We start from the raw sequence: 17,957 nt of genomic DNA on the forward strand, positions 1-17,957 counted from the left end.
GCGCCCCCTTCACCACCCAAAACGGGGGATGAGCACAGAAAAAGGACTCAACAGAACCTGTCCACTGACACTAGGCCCATGTACCTCGGCCACCTTCTCAAACCCGCCCCTTCAAAACCAAACAAAAACGGCAAACAGGAAACGCTCGTCTTTTAAAAATTACTCTATTATTATCAAATAGAACCACAGTATCCAAAATGTAATTATAAAGTTCTATCCCCTACTAAGTGACCCCGCCCCGCCCCTCCGAGTGGCCGGCGGCCAAATCACGCCCCCCGTGCTGATTGGTTTCATCCATTTTATTGTCAAGGAAATTAACAGCCCGAAGGGGTTCCCCAGGTCCGCGCTCCTCCCCTGGGGCCCCGGGGAAACGCGGCAGCCAGCGACCTGGTCTCACTACCCCGCGTCCTTGGGAGGAGGGGCGAAGGGAGAGGGGGGCTCACAGCAAAGGGGCTCAGAGGCGCCCCGTCCCCGCCCGCCGGGCTCGGGCGGGGCGACGGGGCGGCCCGCGCGCTCACTCGCCCGTGTGGGTCCGCAGGTGGTACTTGAGCGACTGCTTGTAGCGGAAGCACTTGGCGCAGTGCGTGCAGGGGTAGGGCCGTTCGCCGGTGTGCGCGCGCTGGTGCTCCAGCAGGTGGTGCTTCTGCGTGAAGCGCTTGCCGCACTCGGCGCAGTGGTAGGGCCGCTCGCCCGTGTGGATGCGCCGGTGCTCCAGCAGGTGGTGCTTGCGGATGAAGCTCTTGCCGCACTCGGGGCAGGCGTGCGGCCGCTCGCGCGAGTGCACGCGGCAGTGGTTGGTGAGCTTGGACTTCTCGCTGAAGCTCTTCTCGCACTCGGGGCACTTGAAGGGCCGCTCGCCCGTGTGAGTCCGCTGGTGGCGCAGCAGGTGCGACGGGCGGCTGAAGCTCTTGCCGCACAGGCTGCAGATGAAGGAGACCTCGTGCTTGCCCGCGTGCACGCGCTGGTGGATGACCAGGCTGATGTGCAGGCGGAAGCTCTTCTTGCACTCGGGGCACGTGTAGGGCCGCTCGCCCGTGTGCGTGATCTGGTGCTTGGTGAGGCTGGACTTGTGGCTGAAGCTGCTGTCGCACTCGGGACATTTGTAGGGCTTGGGGCCGCCGCCGCCGCTGCCCGAGCTGGGCGACTTGGGGCGCGGCTTGAGCGCGTGCTTGGGGGCGAAGCCTGGCCCGCGCTCGGGCGAGGCGTAGCCGCCGCGGACGCGGTGAATGCGCTGGTGCAGCGTGAGCTGCTGCTTGTGCCGGAAGCTGACCTCGCACTCGGCGCACTCGTACGGCCCCTCCTTGATGTGGTTGCGCTGGTGGATGACGAGGTTGATCTTCAGCCGAAAGCTCTTACCGCACTCCATGCACGTGAAGGGCCGCTCGCCGCGGCGGTTCCGCTGCTGCTGGCTGGCCGCGCCCCGGTTCTCGCCCGGGTGCCGCTCGCCGTGCGACGGGGGCGCCAGCCTCTTCACCGCCGGGTTCCCCAGCTGCAGCGGCGGGGGGCTCTCCTCGCCCTCGGGGGACAGCTCCCCGGGCAGGGGCGGCGGGTACATGCCGGCCTCGTACCTCCCGGACAGCTGCCCGAGGGGCTGCAGGCGCTGCGGCAGCTCGTCCTCGTCGTCCTCGTCGTCTTCGTCGTCCTGCTCCTCCGTCTTGATCACGATGCCCTCTGCTCCGGGGACGCACGGCGGGGGGAGAGAGAGACAAGATGCCGTTAGGTGTTGCCTGACGCCCCTAACCCGGAGGAGGTAAGCCCCGCTTCGCCCTCGCCTGCGGCACTGCGTGGGCATCGTCCACCCCACGGCCTGCTTTCGGGAAAACCCAGCTCCCCGTTCCTGCGGCCCAGGGAAGCCGGGCCGGCTGCGGCGCCTGGCTCAGGAAGGAGCCCAGGCCTAAAATGGGCCAGTCGGAGACCTGCCTTGGAATTTCATGCAGAGGAAGCAGGGACGATGGCATCCTCGTGGTGGGACGCGGGCACTGCGTGTGCCCATCGCCCGACGCCGCTGGCGGGCAGGGACTGGCAGGAAAGAAGGCACGTAGACGCAGAACCCTCTGGAGAGGCAGCGGGTCCAGGGCGCCTGAGGTTAGCATACCGGAGGACCTACCAGCTCTCCAAGCCGATAAACACCCCTTTCTTACTTAAGCCACTTGAGGATTGGCTTTCTACCCCCAGAGTCAAAAGGGTCTTGACTCATCAAGTTCCCAACCTCATCCCCCTCTGTGGTCTCGCCTCCCTGAACTCTGCTCAGCCTCGCTGGTCTCCTTTCCTGGACGCACCTGGAGAGTTCTCCTCAGGTGCCTTTACTGACCCTCCTCCGTGTCTCCAAATCGTGCCCATTACTTAACACCCTGCTCCAATCCTGTCTCCTCCTGAAAACATTGCTTGACCATCCCGACCTGCATCCCTCAGGCCCCCCTGAGCCACTAGCACGTGCAGGGCGCCTCCCCGAGACTTAAGAACCCCGCCTCCTGATGGGGCACCTCACCTGCACAGGTGGATGACTCACCTGCACAGACTCTACCAGCCCTGACCCTGAAGCTGGGGTGGGGGGTTTCCTCTGCCTTTGCCACAAGCTCAGGTGTGCAATGCCCCACACGTGGTGAGTGTTCCACGAACATCCCAAATGGTGGATGTCCTCCTCGGCCGCCGGCCCTCCACCCTCTAGCCTGGCCTTTTAGGACCTAAGATGCTGGCTGTTCTACAGGGTCCCTGGAGAATGTAAGTCCGAGAGAAAAGGAGAGGCCTCCAGCACCTATTTGAATTTTCTCAGGTGCTTTGAACTCACCTGGCCCTCCCTAAACGCTTAATTGGGGATCTCTATTTTTAGTCGCCGACTTTGTGTGACATGAGAAAGTCATTCACTTTTGAGTCCACCTGTGAGATGGAAGATGCAATACTGTAATAGTCTGCATCTGCAGAATTCTCAAAAGCAAACAAATGAGAACTTTTTCAAAGCACGTCACACCTATGCTCTCTCATGTTCACAATATCTTATGGGAGGCGTCAAGCAAGAATTATCCCCATTTCACAGACTTGGGGCATCCGAGCTTGGCACTATCAAGTAATGTCTCCAAATAAATAAAGTCAGACCTTTTCAGAGCTTGCAATTTAAGGACCAGCTAGTCTGTCCCCTCAACTGATAAGGAAACTGAAGCTGGCAGTGTTCGTGACCTGGCCAAGGTCTTCAAGTTTGTCAGTGACTGCTAGGCCACAGCACTTCCAGCTACTCCTCTGAACCCAGTTAAGTGGCAGTGTTAAAATCAGAACACAGGTGTGCCAAGTCCCAGCTCAGGCCTCCCGTCGTAAGACAATGCTGCCTCGGTCCTGTCAGGACTCAGCAGGAAGTGACCCAGAACATCCCTGGAACACGATGCTTAAAAGATCAGGAAGGAGGAAGCAGCTTCAGAGGTTGGTAACTCACTGCCCTGGTGTTTATCCTGAAAATAGGGTTGTTTATGAAAGGCAGAGGGGGAAATATGGGCCTTGGAAGATTTAAACTCTCCTTGAGTTTCCAAGTTGTTTTTTCTTAATGAAATAAGAATGAAACAGTTGGCCCTAAAATTCAGGTCTCGAAATCCCACAAAAAGCTTACAGTATTACTAAATGGTACTAACAGAATTAATGGGAGTGTTCAAAGGGCAATCTGGAATTGCTCTTATGAAGCTCCCATTCAACGAATTCTCGCAACTTGCCTTGTGTCTTTCACTATTCTCTAATGAAAGACAACATGGTATATTAAGATTTCTCGAATATCATGCAATTATTTAAATATAAGCAGTTAGGTACACATCTTTTGACCAAGAACAATGTCCATATTTTATGTGCAAAAAAGCAAACTGCAAGGGTTAAAATAAAATGAAAAAAATTTTTTTAAATCATCAAAATAATACTTTTAAAAACCTAAATAAAATGGATGTGGATACATTTCTAAGTATAAATAATATAGTAACTGATATGATGGCTAATGACTCTTTTGCACATAAACATACAAAAACCAAAACCCAAGTGGGTTCTACCAAATTTTCAAGGAGCACGCAGAATTCCTATCTTACACACTATTTTTAGGATACAGAAAAAAGGAGCAAAAGCTTCCCAGTTCCTTTGATAAGTCTAGTATAATCTTAATGATGATTCCCGAAAAGTTCAGGTTCACTTCATTTATGAATATAGTTGTAAAATTCCTGAATAAAATAGCGGCTAAGTCTAGTAGTGTATTTAAAAAAATACACCACGATGATCAGACAGGGCTTTTCTCAGGCCTGCGAGGATGGTTTAGCATCAGAAAACTGACCACAAAAGATGTCCTGGCCGTGCTGCTGCAAGGCCGCTTCCTCACTGTTTCCTTGTCCTCCCAGGGAGCAAGGATGTGCAGAATGGTGACCCTGAGGCCTTGCGATTAAACAAAAATGATGCCTAGATTCTACCAGAGAAAGCAGCCTCGGCCATTTACAAAGATGTGCTCTTCAAGGGTGGAAATCTTCAAGCCAGTTGAGGCTTCCAGTGTGACAAGGGAATGACCAAGGACACGTCAGGAGATGGAAGTTCCAGCATTGCCACTAGTGTGGGACCTTCTCTGCCTGTAGAGGGAGGGGGCCGGAGAGATGATCTCCGCCAGCCCCTGATGTCCTCATCTGACCTGGTCTTTGGCTGTTAGCACCCTCTTTCCTTGCCGGGAGACGGATGCTTTTAAATCCCGAGGCAGGGAAGCTGTACCTAAGGCCATGCTCGGTTCTGTCACACCTGCTGAGCCCTCAGTGTCACAGTACCTCTCTAAAGGAGACCACAGCTTCCCCACAGGCACCAGCCCCCCACTCACCCGCGCAGTTTCTCTGCTGTGCCAGCATCTGCTTGAGCTCACTGAACTCGCCTGAGCTCTCCGTGGACGCCTCCAGCGGGTTTTCCGGCTCCTGCATGTCCAGGTCCGGCTGCTCGCCGCACGGGTCCCCCAGCTCCGAGTCCTGGAAGCCATGCTCCTCCACCTGGCCCATCAGGGGCTCCGGCGTCTCCAGACTCTCGGAGCCCTCATCGTTGGTCTGCACCTCGATCTTAATCACGATGCCGTCGTGAGCTGAGAAGGTGGGGGCGGGGTGGGGGGAGGGCAAAAGAATCCAGAACATGTTCATTCCACCTGCCCAGGGTTTTGTGGCCCTAGAATTTTTATTTCCAAAATTCTTATTTTAGAGACCCTGAAGAAATATCCTGGGTTGGCAGTGAGTAGGCACGGACACTGTGTAGCCTTGAATATGAACTGCAGTCAAGTTAAAAGGACGCAGGTTTGTTTCCATGACCCCCTATAATTTTAAAATAACGGTTTCTTTTAGAAAGAGATCCTAATTCCCTTTCCCAGGTTAGGTCAGCCAAAGGCAACAGTTTCTCTGTCTCCCCCTCAACCAGGCTAATAAAGAAAAGGCTAATCGTCTGGTCTCCCCGCATACCTTTTCAACACTTCCCCACCAGGTGTCCTACAGATCAGAGGCCCCCAGCCCCTTCCTGGCCCCCGTTTACAGGCATAAGAGGGGCTGCGGGGTTAGTTTTTCGTTAAACAGCATCTGATTACACACATGGCCCTGACATTTTTTTTTTTAATCTGCCTGTACATCTGTAGGTTAATTTCAAATGTCGTTACACACATAGGCATCACTTTCAATAAACAGGATTCTAGCGCACATTTTTGTTCTTTAGTGCAGTATTTTTTCCCCTTTTAACTTGCCTCACTCCCCACTCGACAGGTGCGACCTTCCCAGGTAATCCCCGTAACTGCCCTCACACTCTTCTCTATGCTTATGTAGTGAGTTATCACAGCACGTTTACATCTCTGTTTTTCCTTTCTGGCCATTACAGGTTTAAAAAAAAAAAACCTGCCTTATACATAATCCTCTGTTGCTTTTCTCACCCAAATATCGTGTAGAAATCCCCTCACACCGATTTCTGTAGGCTAACGCGTTCCTTTTCAAAGCTGCGTGTATTCCATGGTGAGGATAATACAGCAACGTGCTCCACCATTTCCTCATCGACAACATTCACTTTCCGCTGCCAGGCTTTTGCCATGAACAACACTGCCATAAACATGTGTTTATATCTCTAGCCATAAAATAGTGCTTTTATTTTTATGAGAGTCCCAGGAGTGGGACTTCAGGGTAAAAAATTTAAAATACTTTAGATTCTGACAGGTGTCATCAGACTGCTTTTCCACAGGCTGTGACTATTCACATTTCTACCAGCCCTTTTCCCCACGTGCCTGCTGGCATGACACCACTGCTCTTTTTAATATTCCTCAGTCTGATGGGTATAAAGTGATAACTTACTGATACTTTAATTCTACTTCCCTCACAAGGGTAATGTGAATATCATTTCTTTTATTTATTGGCCTTTTAGAGTTGATTCTATGTGAACTCTGTTCTTATGAGAACAGATAAGAGTGATAAGAGTCCTTTGATTCCTGTATTAAAGATAACCCATTTTCTCTTACTGGCATTTCAAATATTTCCCCCAAATCTATCATTTGTCTCTGTGTTACCTTTTATCATATAACTTTCCTAAAGTTTTCATCTTGTCAAATATGTCCCTCTTTCTTACGGCTCCTGGGTTTTCTTAGTTAAGAGGGTCTCCTCTGGTCCTAGATGGTTCATCTGATCTCCTAGATTTTATTCCCAGGTTTTCTTTTTTACATTTAGCTCTTTATTCCACCTGAAATTTCTTTTTATCTTGTGTATAGTGTGAGGTAGGGGTCAACTTTATTTTCTTGCATCTGGGCAGAGCTGTGCTAGCATAAAGCCCCTTAAAGGTTGAAACTCACTGTTAATTAAGGAAATTATAAACATATATGCATGAACATATTCATTCATCCTTTGAATGTTTATTCAATAGCTATTTATTGAGCACCACCTATGTGCCACGCATGTTCTAATGGTGGGACACATCAGTGAACAAAACATAGCTCCCTGCTCGCCTACATCTCATATAAGGCAGTAAACATAGTTAATAAATTATACATATAATATATATTATTTATTATATATAATAAATTATATGGTATGTTAGAAGGTGATTAAGTGCTGTGAAAAAAGGAAAAGGCACCAGGAACCCAGTGAACGAAGCCCCTCACTGTCCTTCACCGTATCCACTTGTCCGGCCCACACTAAAGTGAACCACGTTGCCCAGAAAGCAGACCGCCCAGTCATGCTAGCAACTGATGCCACATGACCTAAAGCTGGGTTCTTTCGGATGCCTGGCAGTCCTTTAATTCCTCTCTGATCAGCCCAGTAATCGATTCCCAACAGCTGGGGAGCGGACCGCATACAAAGCAGCCCTAATGTCCCAGGCTAGCCTCCCACGCAGACCGTGCCTACCTTCCCTCCAAGTTGACTCTCCAAAGACATCTTCATCCTATTCTCTGTCTTACAAAAAACATAAAGTCATCCACACTCAGGTCCTGGGCCTCCTCCTGCTCCAGCTCGACGTCATCCCCCTGCATCCCCTTCCTCCCGTGTCCCTCCTCCGGCCTCCTCTCTTCTGGGCTCTGCACGACATCCGCAACTATGACTCCAGCGTCGGAAAGATACCTTCCCTGACTTCACAACTCCTGAAGGTATTTTGCTTGCCTCCTCCATAAGATAAGTTTTTAAAACCATGGACCCGTTTGCACCTTTTTGAATAAATAGACAAAATGCTTCAATCACTGCTAAGGATGTAATTTCTGGAGTACTGTAAATATTGATATTTTAAAATAAACTCTTCCATTGCCATTTAATGTTGCCAATGGAATCTAAGAACCCTAGCAATTTAAAACCCACCATTATTCACTTAAAAAATACACGAACAAGTTCTTCTTTGATACTTGGAGTTTTAAGATCATCCCTTTTCACCATGAACTTCTATTTCCATTCCCACTTTACCCACAGAATTTTAGCCTAACAGACCATATTTATGCTTAGGTGCCTTCCTAACCAGCTCATCTACTGCACAGAAATGCGTATGTAAATGGAAAGATTAATTTTGCTTTCACTTCCAATAACCACAGGGTTCTAAGTGTTACTTGTCTGCCTGGCTTAAGTCATCCTTAGTTATTATTATTGTGGAATGAAAAATAATTATTCAAGATAGGAAACAAAAAACCTGTAGGAAATGTATCTCTTACAAGGATGCATGGGGACTTTTTCCCCAATTAGTTCATTTATCTGAGAATGAATATTCTTATTGCTGGAGTGAGACAGCGTTCAGAATAAAATCTGCTCCTATCTTTCATTTTTATAAATATAACCATTGGAAGAGCTCATTTACATAGATCTGTAGCTGGGCTGGTGGGAGCTTTGTTATGGAATCATCACTCCATTCTCTGAACTTCTGAATTATAAATACTGCAAAAGCACATGGTTAACATATCATCAAAAATTGTTTTTAATGACCTATTAGCTGACAACTTAATTAGGTTCTCTTTCAATTTTGTCGAAAGCTAAGTATTCCAAACGATCTAACTTCCAAAAGGATTCGCCATCCAGGCCCCAGAGCCACCAATGTACTTCTGGTTCTGTCCCCCAACATTCTGGCTTGTCTCTTTGTTTCGTGAGCCAGAGGCCTTTTTATACATCAGAGAAACACTCCATAGCAAGGCAGGATGGGCAGGAGGTGCCTCCTCTTTTGTTCTCAGTGGTAGGAGACATGGGACATGGGACCAACACTAGAGGGGGGCCGCAGGTGTCGAGCACCCTCACTGACACGCTTTATGAAGGACAACAGATGGACAGAGACTTGGAAGCTGAACCCGCAAAGCCCTCTGTGTTGTGCCTTCTTGGAAAGTCTCTCGTACCCCGGGGAATGGGTACTGCAGCCTGAAGACCACTGCCTTCCCATCCTGACCTCTCCTCAAGACCCCCACTCCACCAGACGTCCCAGGCCTCTCTTAGCCCATGGTGAGCGTGCTCTTCTCTGACCCCCCAAGCACTCGTCTGCCCCTCTCTATGGCATCTAATTCTTTTGCCCTTGAAATGGGCATCGGTTACACATTTTCGTGCCTCTCCCCCGCTTGTTACACAGCAGGGAAACCAGTGTTTCCCACCAAAAAGGTCTCTCTGCCCCAAACAACTTCTGAAAGAGTTCTGACAACCAGAATGCATTCATAAGCAGTAATCTGTTCTCCCATTAAAAAAATTAATCAAAGACACGTACATTGTGGGAATATAGTTTATGACCAAAGGTAGCACTTCAAACCAGTGGGAAAAGGTTTAGGCAAATGAAGTGGAGACAGCTGGCTCCCTGACTAGAAGGAAAAAACCAAAAAAACCATCTTCACATATCTCACCTCAAAATAAGTTACGGATGAATCAAAACTTTAGACATAAATAATGAAATCATACTAGCATTAGAGAAAAGCACAGCTTTTTCCCCTCTCTCCTTCCTTCCTTCCTTTCTTTCGTTTCTTTTTTTCTAAACAGCGTTGAGCTGAGGAACAGGCTACCCTGAGACCCTCTGGGACTTCAGAGATTCCTTCTGGAAGCTGTCTGGTCAGTCACACCAAACATATTAAATATGCACAACACATATCAACTATAATCTTTTGGTGTAAATTTTTTGGAAAAAATTTTTTGTAGCTTTGCCTTGACACTGTTTGGTGATAAGAAACATTTAATTTGTGATAGGTTGTTAATCTGTAATCAAATTTCTTCATAAGAACTCTTCTGAGATGGGAAAAATCTCTCCTACAAATTGTTTTCAAACATATTAATGTTTGTGGACACTAAATTTAATAATTAATGAAGCTGGTATAATGTTATATTGGGAGACACAGTTAAACATTTAATTATTTACATTTTGTAATTTTCTGGAGCAAAAACTATCTTATTTCAGCTTTCAAATATTTTTATAGATTTTTGAAAAGCTCATAGGTCTATGGCCTGTGATCATAATGTTTACTGAATAAAAGAGGCCAAGTAAGTATTTCTACACTTGGTATGAAGCCCACCCACCATAAAGAAAATTTCTGGTAAATCTGAATACATAGGAACTTAAAATTAATAAAATGGAACACAAAAATTTTAAACAGCTACATCACAGATACACACAAAGGTAAACCATAAATTTGGAAACATATTTGCATACGTAAGACAGACTACAGCTAATATCCTTAATATTTAAAAAGCTTTTATAAATCAATAATAAAAAGATGAATAATCCAAAAGAACAATGGGCAAAGGATAATTCATAAACAAGACATACTGGTGACCAATAAATACGTGAAGATATGCTCAACATCACTCTTACAGAGTGCATGAAAACATCAAAATATTGTCTTTTCTACCCATCACTCCGGCAAATAATAAAAAGATAATACCACCTATTGGCATGGGTGTGGGGAAACAGGTTTTCTCATGTATAGATGAGGGTGTGTAAAGTGGCACAATTGTTTTGAAGGACATTTGCTAATATCTATTAAAGTGTTAAATGGGTATATCCTTTGACCCAGAAAGTCTACTTCTAAGTAAGTTTCAGACGAGTGCATGAAGATTTACTTATAAAGGATGTTTAATGAAGCACTGAAACTTGTGAAGACTCTAAATGCATACCAATGGGAGTTTGTTTAAAGTATGATATCAATATACAGAATACTACAGTCTGCTATTTAAAAAAGAGACTTACATGTTTTGACATGTAAAGATGTCAAAGATATTTTTGGAAAAAGCAAGTCCTAAACAATGTACTTCTATATTGTTTGAAGAAATTTTTTTAACAATGAGAAAGTATTATATAATTAAGGCTGTGTGTGTGTGTGTGCGTGTGTGTGTGTGACTATACGCACATAAATTGGAAGGAATAAGCTGTTGACTCTTCTCTCTCTCTCTCTTTTATTTTTTTTTGGCTACACCGTGCAGCCTGTGGGATCTTAGTTCCCCGACCAGGGATTGAACCGGGCCCTGGGCAGTGAAAGCGTGGAGTCCTAACTACTGGACCGCCAGGGAAGCCCCGATCTGTTGATTCTTAAGGGAGAATTATATGGGACTTTCACTTTCTCTGCATTTTTTCTTTTTGAATTACACTGACGCAACTTCAGAGTTTCATTGGAAAGTGAAAACCAGCGTGGCCACATTAACTTTCTCCACCAGCTCAAAGCACAGAAATGATGGCTGCCATGGGCTTTCCAACATTTTCATGGCTACACTTTCTGTTAGATTTTTTAAACTTTGGTATATTAATTTTTTAAATCTTCTTTAAAAAGTTATATGTACACATAGGCCAGAGGGATGAAGGGTTCTTCAAACCTCATTTTTAAGAAGCTCCCCTCCACCCCCCAACCTGCTCCCCAGAGGCAATCACTTTCAATTCTTCTAGCTGATTCTTTTGTCACTTACATTCATAACTCTACATAACATAATGGCATTGCTACTCCTTGAGTTTTCAATTTTAAGCATAATCTACTGACTTCCAAGAGCTGGAGGTGAGGACCACCTCTTCCCCAACCATCCACATCTCTTCCAAATCCCTGATTTTTCCCAGCCTGTAATTCTGGTTGAATTAATGTTGGGTGTTTACATGATTGGATTATGTAAATGCTATTTAAAATTGAACAATGTAGGGCTTCCCTGGTGGCGCAGTGGTTGGGAGTCCGCCTGCCGGTGCGGGGGACGCGGGCTCGTGCCCCGGTCCGGGAGGATTCCGCACGCCGTGGAGCGGCTGGGCCCGTGGGCCATGGCCGCTGGGCCTGCGTGTCCGGAGCCTGTGCTCCATGGCGGGAGAGGCCGCAGCAGTGAGAGGCCCGCGTACCGCAAAAAAAAAAAAAAAAAAATTGAACCATGTAGCATACTATAAGTACTCTTCTATGCCTGTAAACCTATTTGCTTCCCCTGGAGCTAGTTTTCTTTTCTTTTGCTTAGCTTACTATTAATTACCACTAAGTCAGCTCCAATGTCTCCCCCCACCCTGCTCTATAACTCTCCTCTCAGAACATCCAAACATAATGGGGATTCCTCGGTTTTACCTGCTTGAAGAAAAATTTTCTGGAACCTCTGGTATGCTCCAGTGTGGACTGGTGCCTCCAGATCCACAGCTGTCTTTTGGGGATCCCCTTCGGCAGCACCCCAGGGATTCCTTGCCCTCTCTTGTGCTGGAGCTCCTTACACCTCTTTCTTGGTTTACTTCCTCATTTGGCAAAGTACCTGCCCCAGCTTGAGAAAGGGCGCATGGCAGACCTTGAGCATCTCAGCATCTCGATTTCACTCTCATATTTAATTAGATTAGTCTGTCTAGGTATCAAATTCTAGAATGTTGGAAAATATTTTCCAATTTTAAAATTTAAAGAATTTTAAAGGAATTATCCTACGGTCTTGTAGCTTCCAATACTGTTGAAAAGTCCAATGCCATTCTAATTCTTGTTCCTTTGTATGAACCTGGTCTTTCTCCCAGAAGTTTGTCAGATCTCCTGGGTCCTCAGTTGCTCTGAAATTTCTTGCTGAAGTATTTAAGGCTGGATCAATTTTCATCCACTATTCTGGACAGTTGGCGGGCTCTTCAATCTGGAAAGCTGTCTTTAAGCGCTGGGAATTTTTCCTGAAGTCTTTCATCTCTAATTCCCTTCTCCCTGTTTTTGCTATTTTTTATCCCGGTATTTCTATGATCTGGGCATTAGACTTCTATCCTTTACTTTTCTTATTGTCTCCCTATTTTCTTTTTTTGTCTTTTTGCTCTATTTTCTGGGCTGTGTATTCAACTTTATTTTCTAACACTGCTACTGAGTTTTTAATTTGCATTATTATATTTTTAATTTTTAAGAGTTCCTTTCTATTTTTTTTTAGATAAGCATTATACTTTTGTCATGGATACATTCACTTCTTTTATCTCTCTAAGGAATATGAAAAAATGTATATTTTAAATGTATAACTATATATAAGTATTTAAACATATTCCCCCCCCCACCCCGTATGGTCTCTGTTTCCTTGAAATTTATTTTTTCTGCTTTTTGTCTCCTTTGTCTCTGTATATTAGAGGCTCTTCCCAAATGCCTTGTGGTTCTTGGTTGTCCATTTATATTAAAAGTTGAATAGTCAGAAGAGAATTGCAAGTTTGGTGCATTCAGGTAGGGCTTGGTTTCCCAGCAGGATTGTTTAGCTAGATCATCTCCCTGGGAAATCTCTTGGGCTGGCCCCAAGCATCTCCAGATAAGACTCTTCCAATATCCTGCCCTGAGGGTTTAATCTTGGATGTGAGCATCATTTTGGGATTCAGGTTAGGGAAGAAGGCTAGAGGTCTCAACATCTCTGTCAAGCTTCACTCATTCCCTTGTTTTCAACATGGCACCCACCCCAATCACGCCTGGTGTCCACGTCCAGAAACCCTGTTGTTCACCATCTCCAGAGAATAAGCCTTGGTCACCTACCACGGTCGGGTGAGGCAATGGAGGGAAATGGCAGTGTTTAAAGGCCTCTTAAGATGTTTGACCAATGTTCTGTTTTTAGCCTCACCTTTACCCCCATTTCCAAAGACACCTGCAACCTCTGGCACCGCTAGTTCCCGAGTCTTGAGCAGGGATGGGGGTGGAGTGCAAACTGGGTTTCTTCCCTAACACCAATTTTGGATTCTGCTTTCTCAATCAGCGATCACCCAGCCATCTGCTCTCAGCCTTCCAAAACTTAGCTGCCGTTGTCTCCTTGTCCGTTCCTTTTAAAAAAAGTCCCTTTGCTCTCGTTTTAGAAGGACTTGGGGAGGTGGGAGTAAACACACGGTCAATCTGCCACCTTTAACTTGGAGTCTTTCTTCATGCGTTGTTTTTTAAAAAACTTATTTTTACTGAATAAGAAGTAATATACTCTCACTTCTAAGGGATCTTAGTTCCCCGACCAGGGATCGAACCTGGGCCCTCGGCAGTGAGAGTGCGGAGTCCTAACTGCTGGACCGCCAGGGAAGTCCCTACATTACCCACTTCTATACCCATTAACTTCCCGTATCGACTGGCTCATTCCTGTCAAGATGTCAAACAGGCTTCGGCAATCCCCATCTTAAGCAAACAAGAGTCCCTACGCTGCCCGGCCCGCCAGCGTTTCTCTTCCCCACCCACAGCTACACTGGAACAATCTCCACTTCCTCGCCTCCCATCCACTCCTCAACCCACTCACAGGCTTCCACCTCAACCGTGCCGCCAACGTTTCTCTTTCTTGCTAAGGTCACTGATGCTGCCAATCTGCAAATCCAATGGACACTTCGCGCAGTCTTTGCCTAACCACACCACACTGCAGAATTCAACACTGTTAACCACGCTCCCTCCTTCCGGAAACACTCTTCTCTTGAAATACCCAACAATGCACCACCCTGATTTCTTGCTACCTTTCTGGCCACTCCTGTTTCCTTTGCTTCTTCTGGTTCCTCCTCCTTTTTCCAAATCCTACAGCAGTGGTTTTCAACCCTGGCTGCACATGAGAATCATCTTGGAAGCTTAAAAACAAACAAAACTAACACCTGGGCTCCACCCAGACCCATATATTCCAACTCTCCAAATCTACTCTAACAGTCAGGGCTCCAAGCCAAGGGCACAGGCTGTGCTCTTCCTCTTCTCCCATCCAGGCTGGGAAAGCTGATCCCGTCCACACTACCAAGGCCCACACGTCTGTCACTAGCTCAGGGCTCTTCTGTGAGCTCCAGCCTCCTCTATTCAGCTGCTTTCTCAACACCACCTCCTGGACGTGTCCTGGCACCTCACACCTAACGCGTTCCTGTCGTTTCTCTGGGTTGGAACCTCTTGTCGTCCCCCACCTACCCTCTCACTCACGTCACGACCTGGACTCATCCGTGGGACCCCCTCTCCTCATATTCGACATCCGCCAGCCACCGACGCCAAAATACACCTCGCAAATACCCACGGTGCTCCCTGGGCTATGCAAGGCCTCCTACCTGGGCTACAAAGAGAGCCCCCTCGCTTCCAGTCTTTCCTCCCTCTGAGGAGTTCTCTTCCGAGTAATGGGAACTCCCACTTGTGCTTCCACTAAAAATCCCACCTCCTCCGAGGCCTTTGCTAAGCACCTGGTCCCAGTAAGGCCTTTGCTGCTGTGTGTCCCAGAGCCCTGGATGCCTGTCTCCACAGCACTGTCACAGTGGCTGGCTGTATTTTTACATATGTGGGGTGTTTAGTTTGTTAACATCAGTCTCTTGACATAGTACCTGGTACAAAAAATATTAGATGGACTTAATAATAAACATACAAGTGAAAATATGGTGTAAAAACTCTTCACGTGTGATTTTAGTGGCTGTATAACCGTCTATCATAATGTAATATAATATTTGTACATCTTAATCCATATTTTTGGATTCTTTTCTAGGCTATAGACTCTCAGAAAGGAAATTATTAGGTTAAGTAAATGAACATTTTAAATATTTAAAACATATTTGAAGACCAGAAAATATCAAATTGCTTTTTAAAAAGACTGAAACTATCTACACTGTATGAGAACTTGGACTTCAGCCATGGCTTCTGGCTTGTTTGTTTTATTCTGCTAATTTGTTAGGTGACAATGGTCCCTGGCTTCCCCAGGCCTCCTGTTCACCCTTAAAGAGCCATGAATGGGAGCCCCGGCTTGGAGGATTTTGAGAGCAGGGTCGCTATCTGAGTCACCTTCAGGTCTCCCTGCCCTTAGGGACCCCAACCATAAATACTAGTTTATTGAATGCATTTACTCAGCCAGTTCCCAAAACCGTCATGTTTGGTGTATTTGGAACCATGAAAATTCTCAATTGGTATCACCCTTTGGGTCTGGCCCAGGGCTGGCCTTGTGGCCACTCTTCTAAGGGGGAGGACACACGAATGACAGGTGACCACTGGCTCTGATAACTGCAGACTCACAGGACAACCCTGCTACCCCGAGGCCAGGGCCTTGCACACACAGAAGTGCGAGTTTACAGCTGGCCCATGGGGCAGTGGTTCTCATTCCTCGCCTGTCCTCCCTCCAGTCAGGCTCCTAGTGGCTGAGACGGTTAGTGGAACAAATGGCACATTCCAGCCACACAAGGCAGCCTCTGTGAGGCCGCCGCTGCCCACAGAAGCTCCGGCCTTAGACGCGCCTGTGCCAGAACGAACCCCGCCTGGGGCCGAGGGGGCTGGAGTTATTTGCTCTCAATTCTGGCCCCACTTTGTGGGAGGCCCACCTGTGATGACAGTGTGAACAAGCAGACAGAGGAAGGGGTCCACGTTCCCATCCCAGCCCTTCTAAGAAGATGCTACAAAAGCAGTAACCGGACCACAAAACCCCACGGGGACATCGGATGGGTTCTAGGATTTTTACCACAAACCACCCCTCCCCTTTCTCATTCTTTGCCTCCTAAGCCCTCTTTCTGATTTCTTCTCCTTTGAATCTCTCCGTTCCCACTGACACCTGTTTTTGGATGCGGCCACTCAAACCTTTCACATACAGACTTGTTTTCCTCCAAACAAAAGATCACTCTGCCCCGTGCCACACCCTGTCCCATGACACCCACTCTCACCTCATCTACTTTTTTTTCTTTTTTTCGGTACGCAGGCCCCTCACTGCTGTGGCCTCTCCCGTTGCGGAGCACAGGCTCCGGACGTTCAGGCCCACGGGCCAAGGCTCACGGGCCCAGCCGCTCCATGGCACGTGGGATCCTCCCGGACCGGGGCACGAACCCGTGTCCCCTGCATCGGCAGGCGGACTCTCAGCCACTGCGCCACCAGGGAAGCCCCTCATCTCATCTACTTTTAAATCCATCTTTTTTGTCTTCCAGAATGAATTCAGGATCTGCCTCTTCCCTCCACTTCAATCTCCAGACAAATCTCTAGAGAGTGATGATGGCTTAGGGTTTCTCTGAAACACGCCAGCACTTATTTTTCCTCAGGGTCCTGCCTCTTCTGGAAGTTAACCTCTGCTCTCACTCCATGGGGCCGACATGCCTGCACGTGATTCTGGACCTCCTCCTGGTGCCAGAGTCGATGACATTACTTCATACAAGACCTGGCTGTTGGCCCCAGTGAGTTCTCCTGCTAGATTATCCTCCTTTTTCAAAAGACAGGATCACCCATGACATCTGGCTACAAAAGACAAGGATCTCCTCCCACGGAAGACCTTCAAGGGAAGTGATGCAAGGCCAAGGGCAATTCCAAAGAACGAACCACACCCCGAAAGCACTGCCGTGCAAGTGTGAGGGCTGCTGAGCGGCCGCTGGGGAAGGGACGGCTCCCCACGCAGACGGACACAGCAGCTGGCGTGTCCTGGGCCACTGGAACCTGCCGGTCAGCACGCCAGGCCCTGGCTATCAGTACCAGTTTTGTTTCACGGATAAGAAAGCGGGCCTCCAAAAGGCCGAGTAATAAAAACCACAGGGTGAGGACGCAGAGAAGCCGGGGTTCAAGCGCCGGCAGCCCAACGCTGGCGTCTGCACCCGAGCCCGCGGCCAGGCCGGCCTGCGCTTCTCCACCGCCTCGCCTCACTGCCTCGTCTGGACCCCGCCCCACACACTGGAGGATGCTTCGGGTAAAGTCCGTGTCTGTCCCTGTCCTTCCACGCACCGGCCACAGGACCAGGGACGTGGCCCTCCTCTGGGAGCTCAAGGCTCACCCGCACCAGCATCCCGACAAGGGAACGCCTTTCTGCCAGTTTTGGTTCTGTTTCCCGCAAAGAGTGAGGTGACGCTCGGTCGCATCAAAAGCTCCCCGAGACAATGACCGCAACGGCATTCCTAGCTCAGCCGCTAGGGCCACTGGCGATCAAGGAGGCCCCAGGCAGGTCCCAGCACCTGCGGGCTTCCCTGAGGCACTCAGCCTGCTAACACAGCCCTCCGGGGCCTACGATGGGTTGTAACAGCCCATGCCGCCTGGCAGCCACTCACCGGCACTGGGGTCCGCAGGCGCCTCGCCCTCTTCTGAGTCCTCTTGCTCCTGCATGGCTGGCCTCTCCCCGCGCTCCATCTGAGACATGAGGTCTGGTTTGGAAATTGCATAGTCTGCGCAGAAGGAAGCAAAGAAGATA

General features: G+C 48.0%; 1 protein-coding gene across 1 annotated transcript in view; it reads right to left on the minus strand.

Moving 5' to 3' along the window:
• Positions 1-382: 382 nt before the first annotated feature.
• The window catches only part of LOC309966664 (uncharacterized protein), a 66,856-nt gene continuing 49,281 nt past the window's right edge, over positions 383-17,957 (minus strand). The window contains exons 12-14 of the mRNA XM_082846867.1: positions 17,818-17,931; positions 4,820-5,071; positions 383-1,671 (exon numbers count right to left, since the gene is read on the minus strand). Coding sequence (XP_082702993.1) covers positions 515-1,671; positions 4,820-5,071; positions 17,818-17,931 — 1,523 coding nt within the window. The 3' untranslated portion in view covers positions 383-514. The remainder of the gene's footprint in view (positions 1,672-4,819; positions 5,072-17,817; positions 17,932-17,957) is intronic.

This window comes from Leucopleurus acutus (genome assembly GCF_964270905.1).
Source record: "Leucopleurus acutus genome assembly, chromosome: 9".
Taxonomy (NCBI): domain Eukaryota; kingdom Metazoa; phylum Chordata; class Mammalia; order Artiodactyla; family Delphinidae; genus Leucopleurus; species Leucopleurus acutus.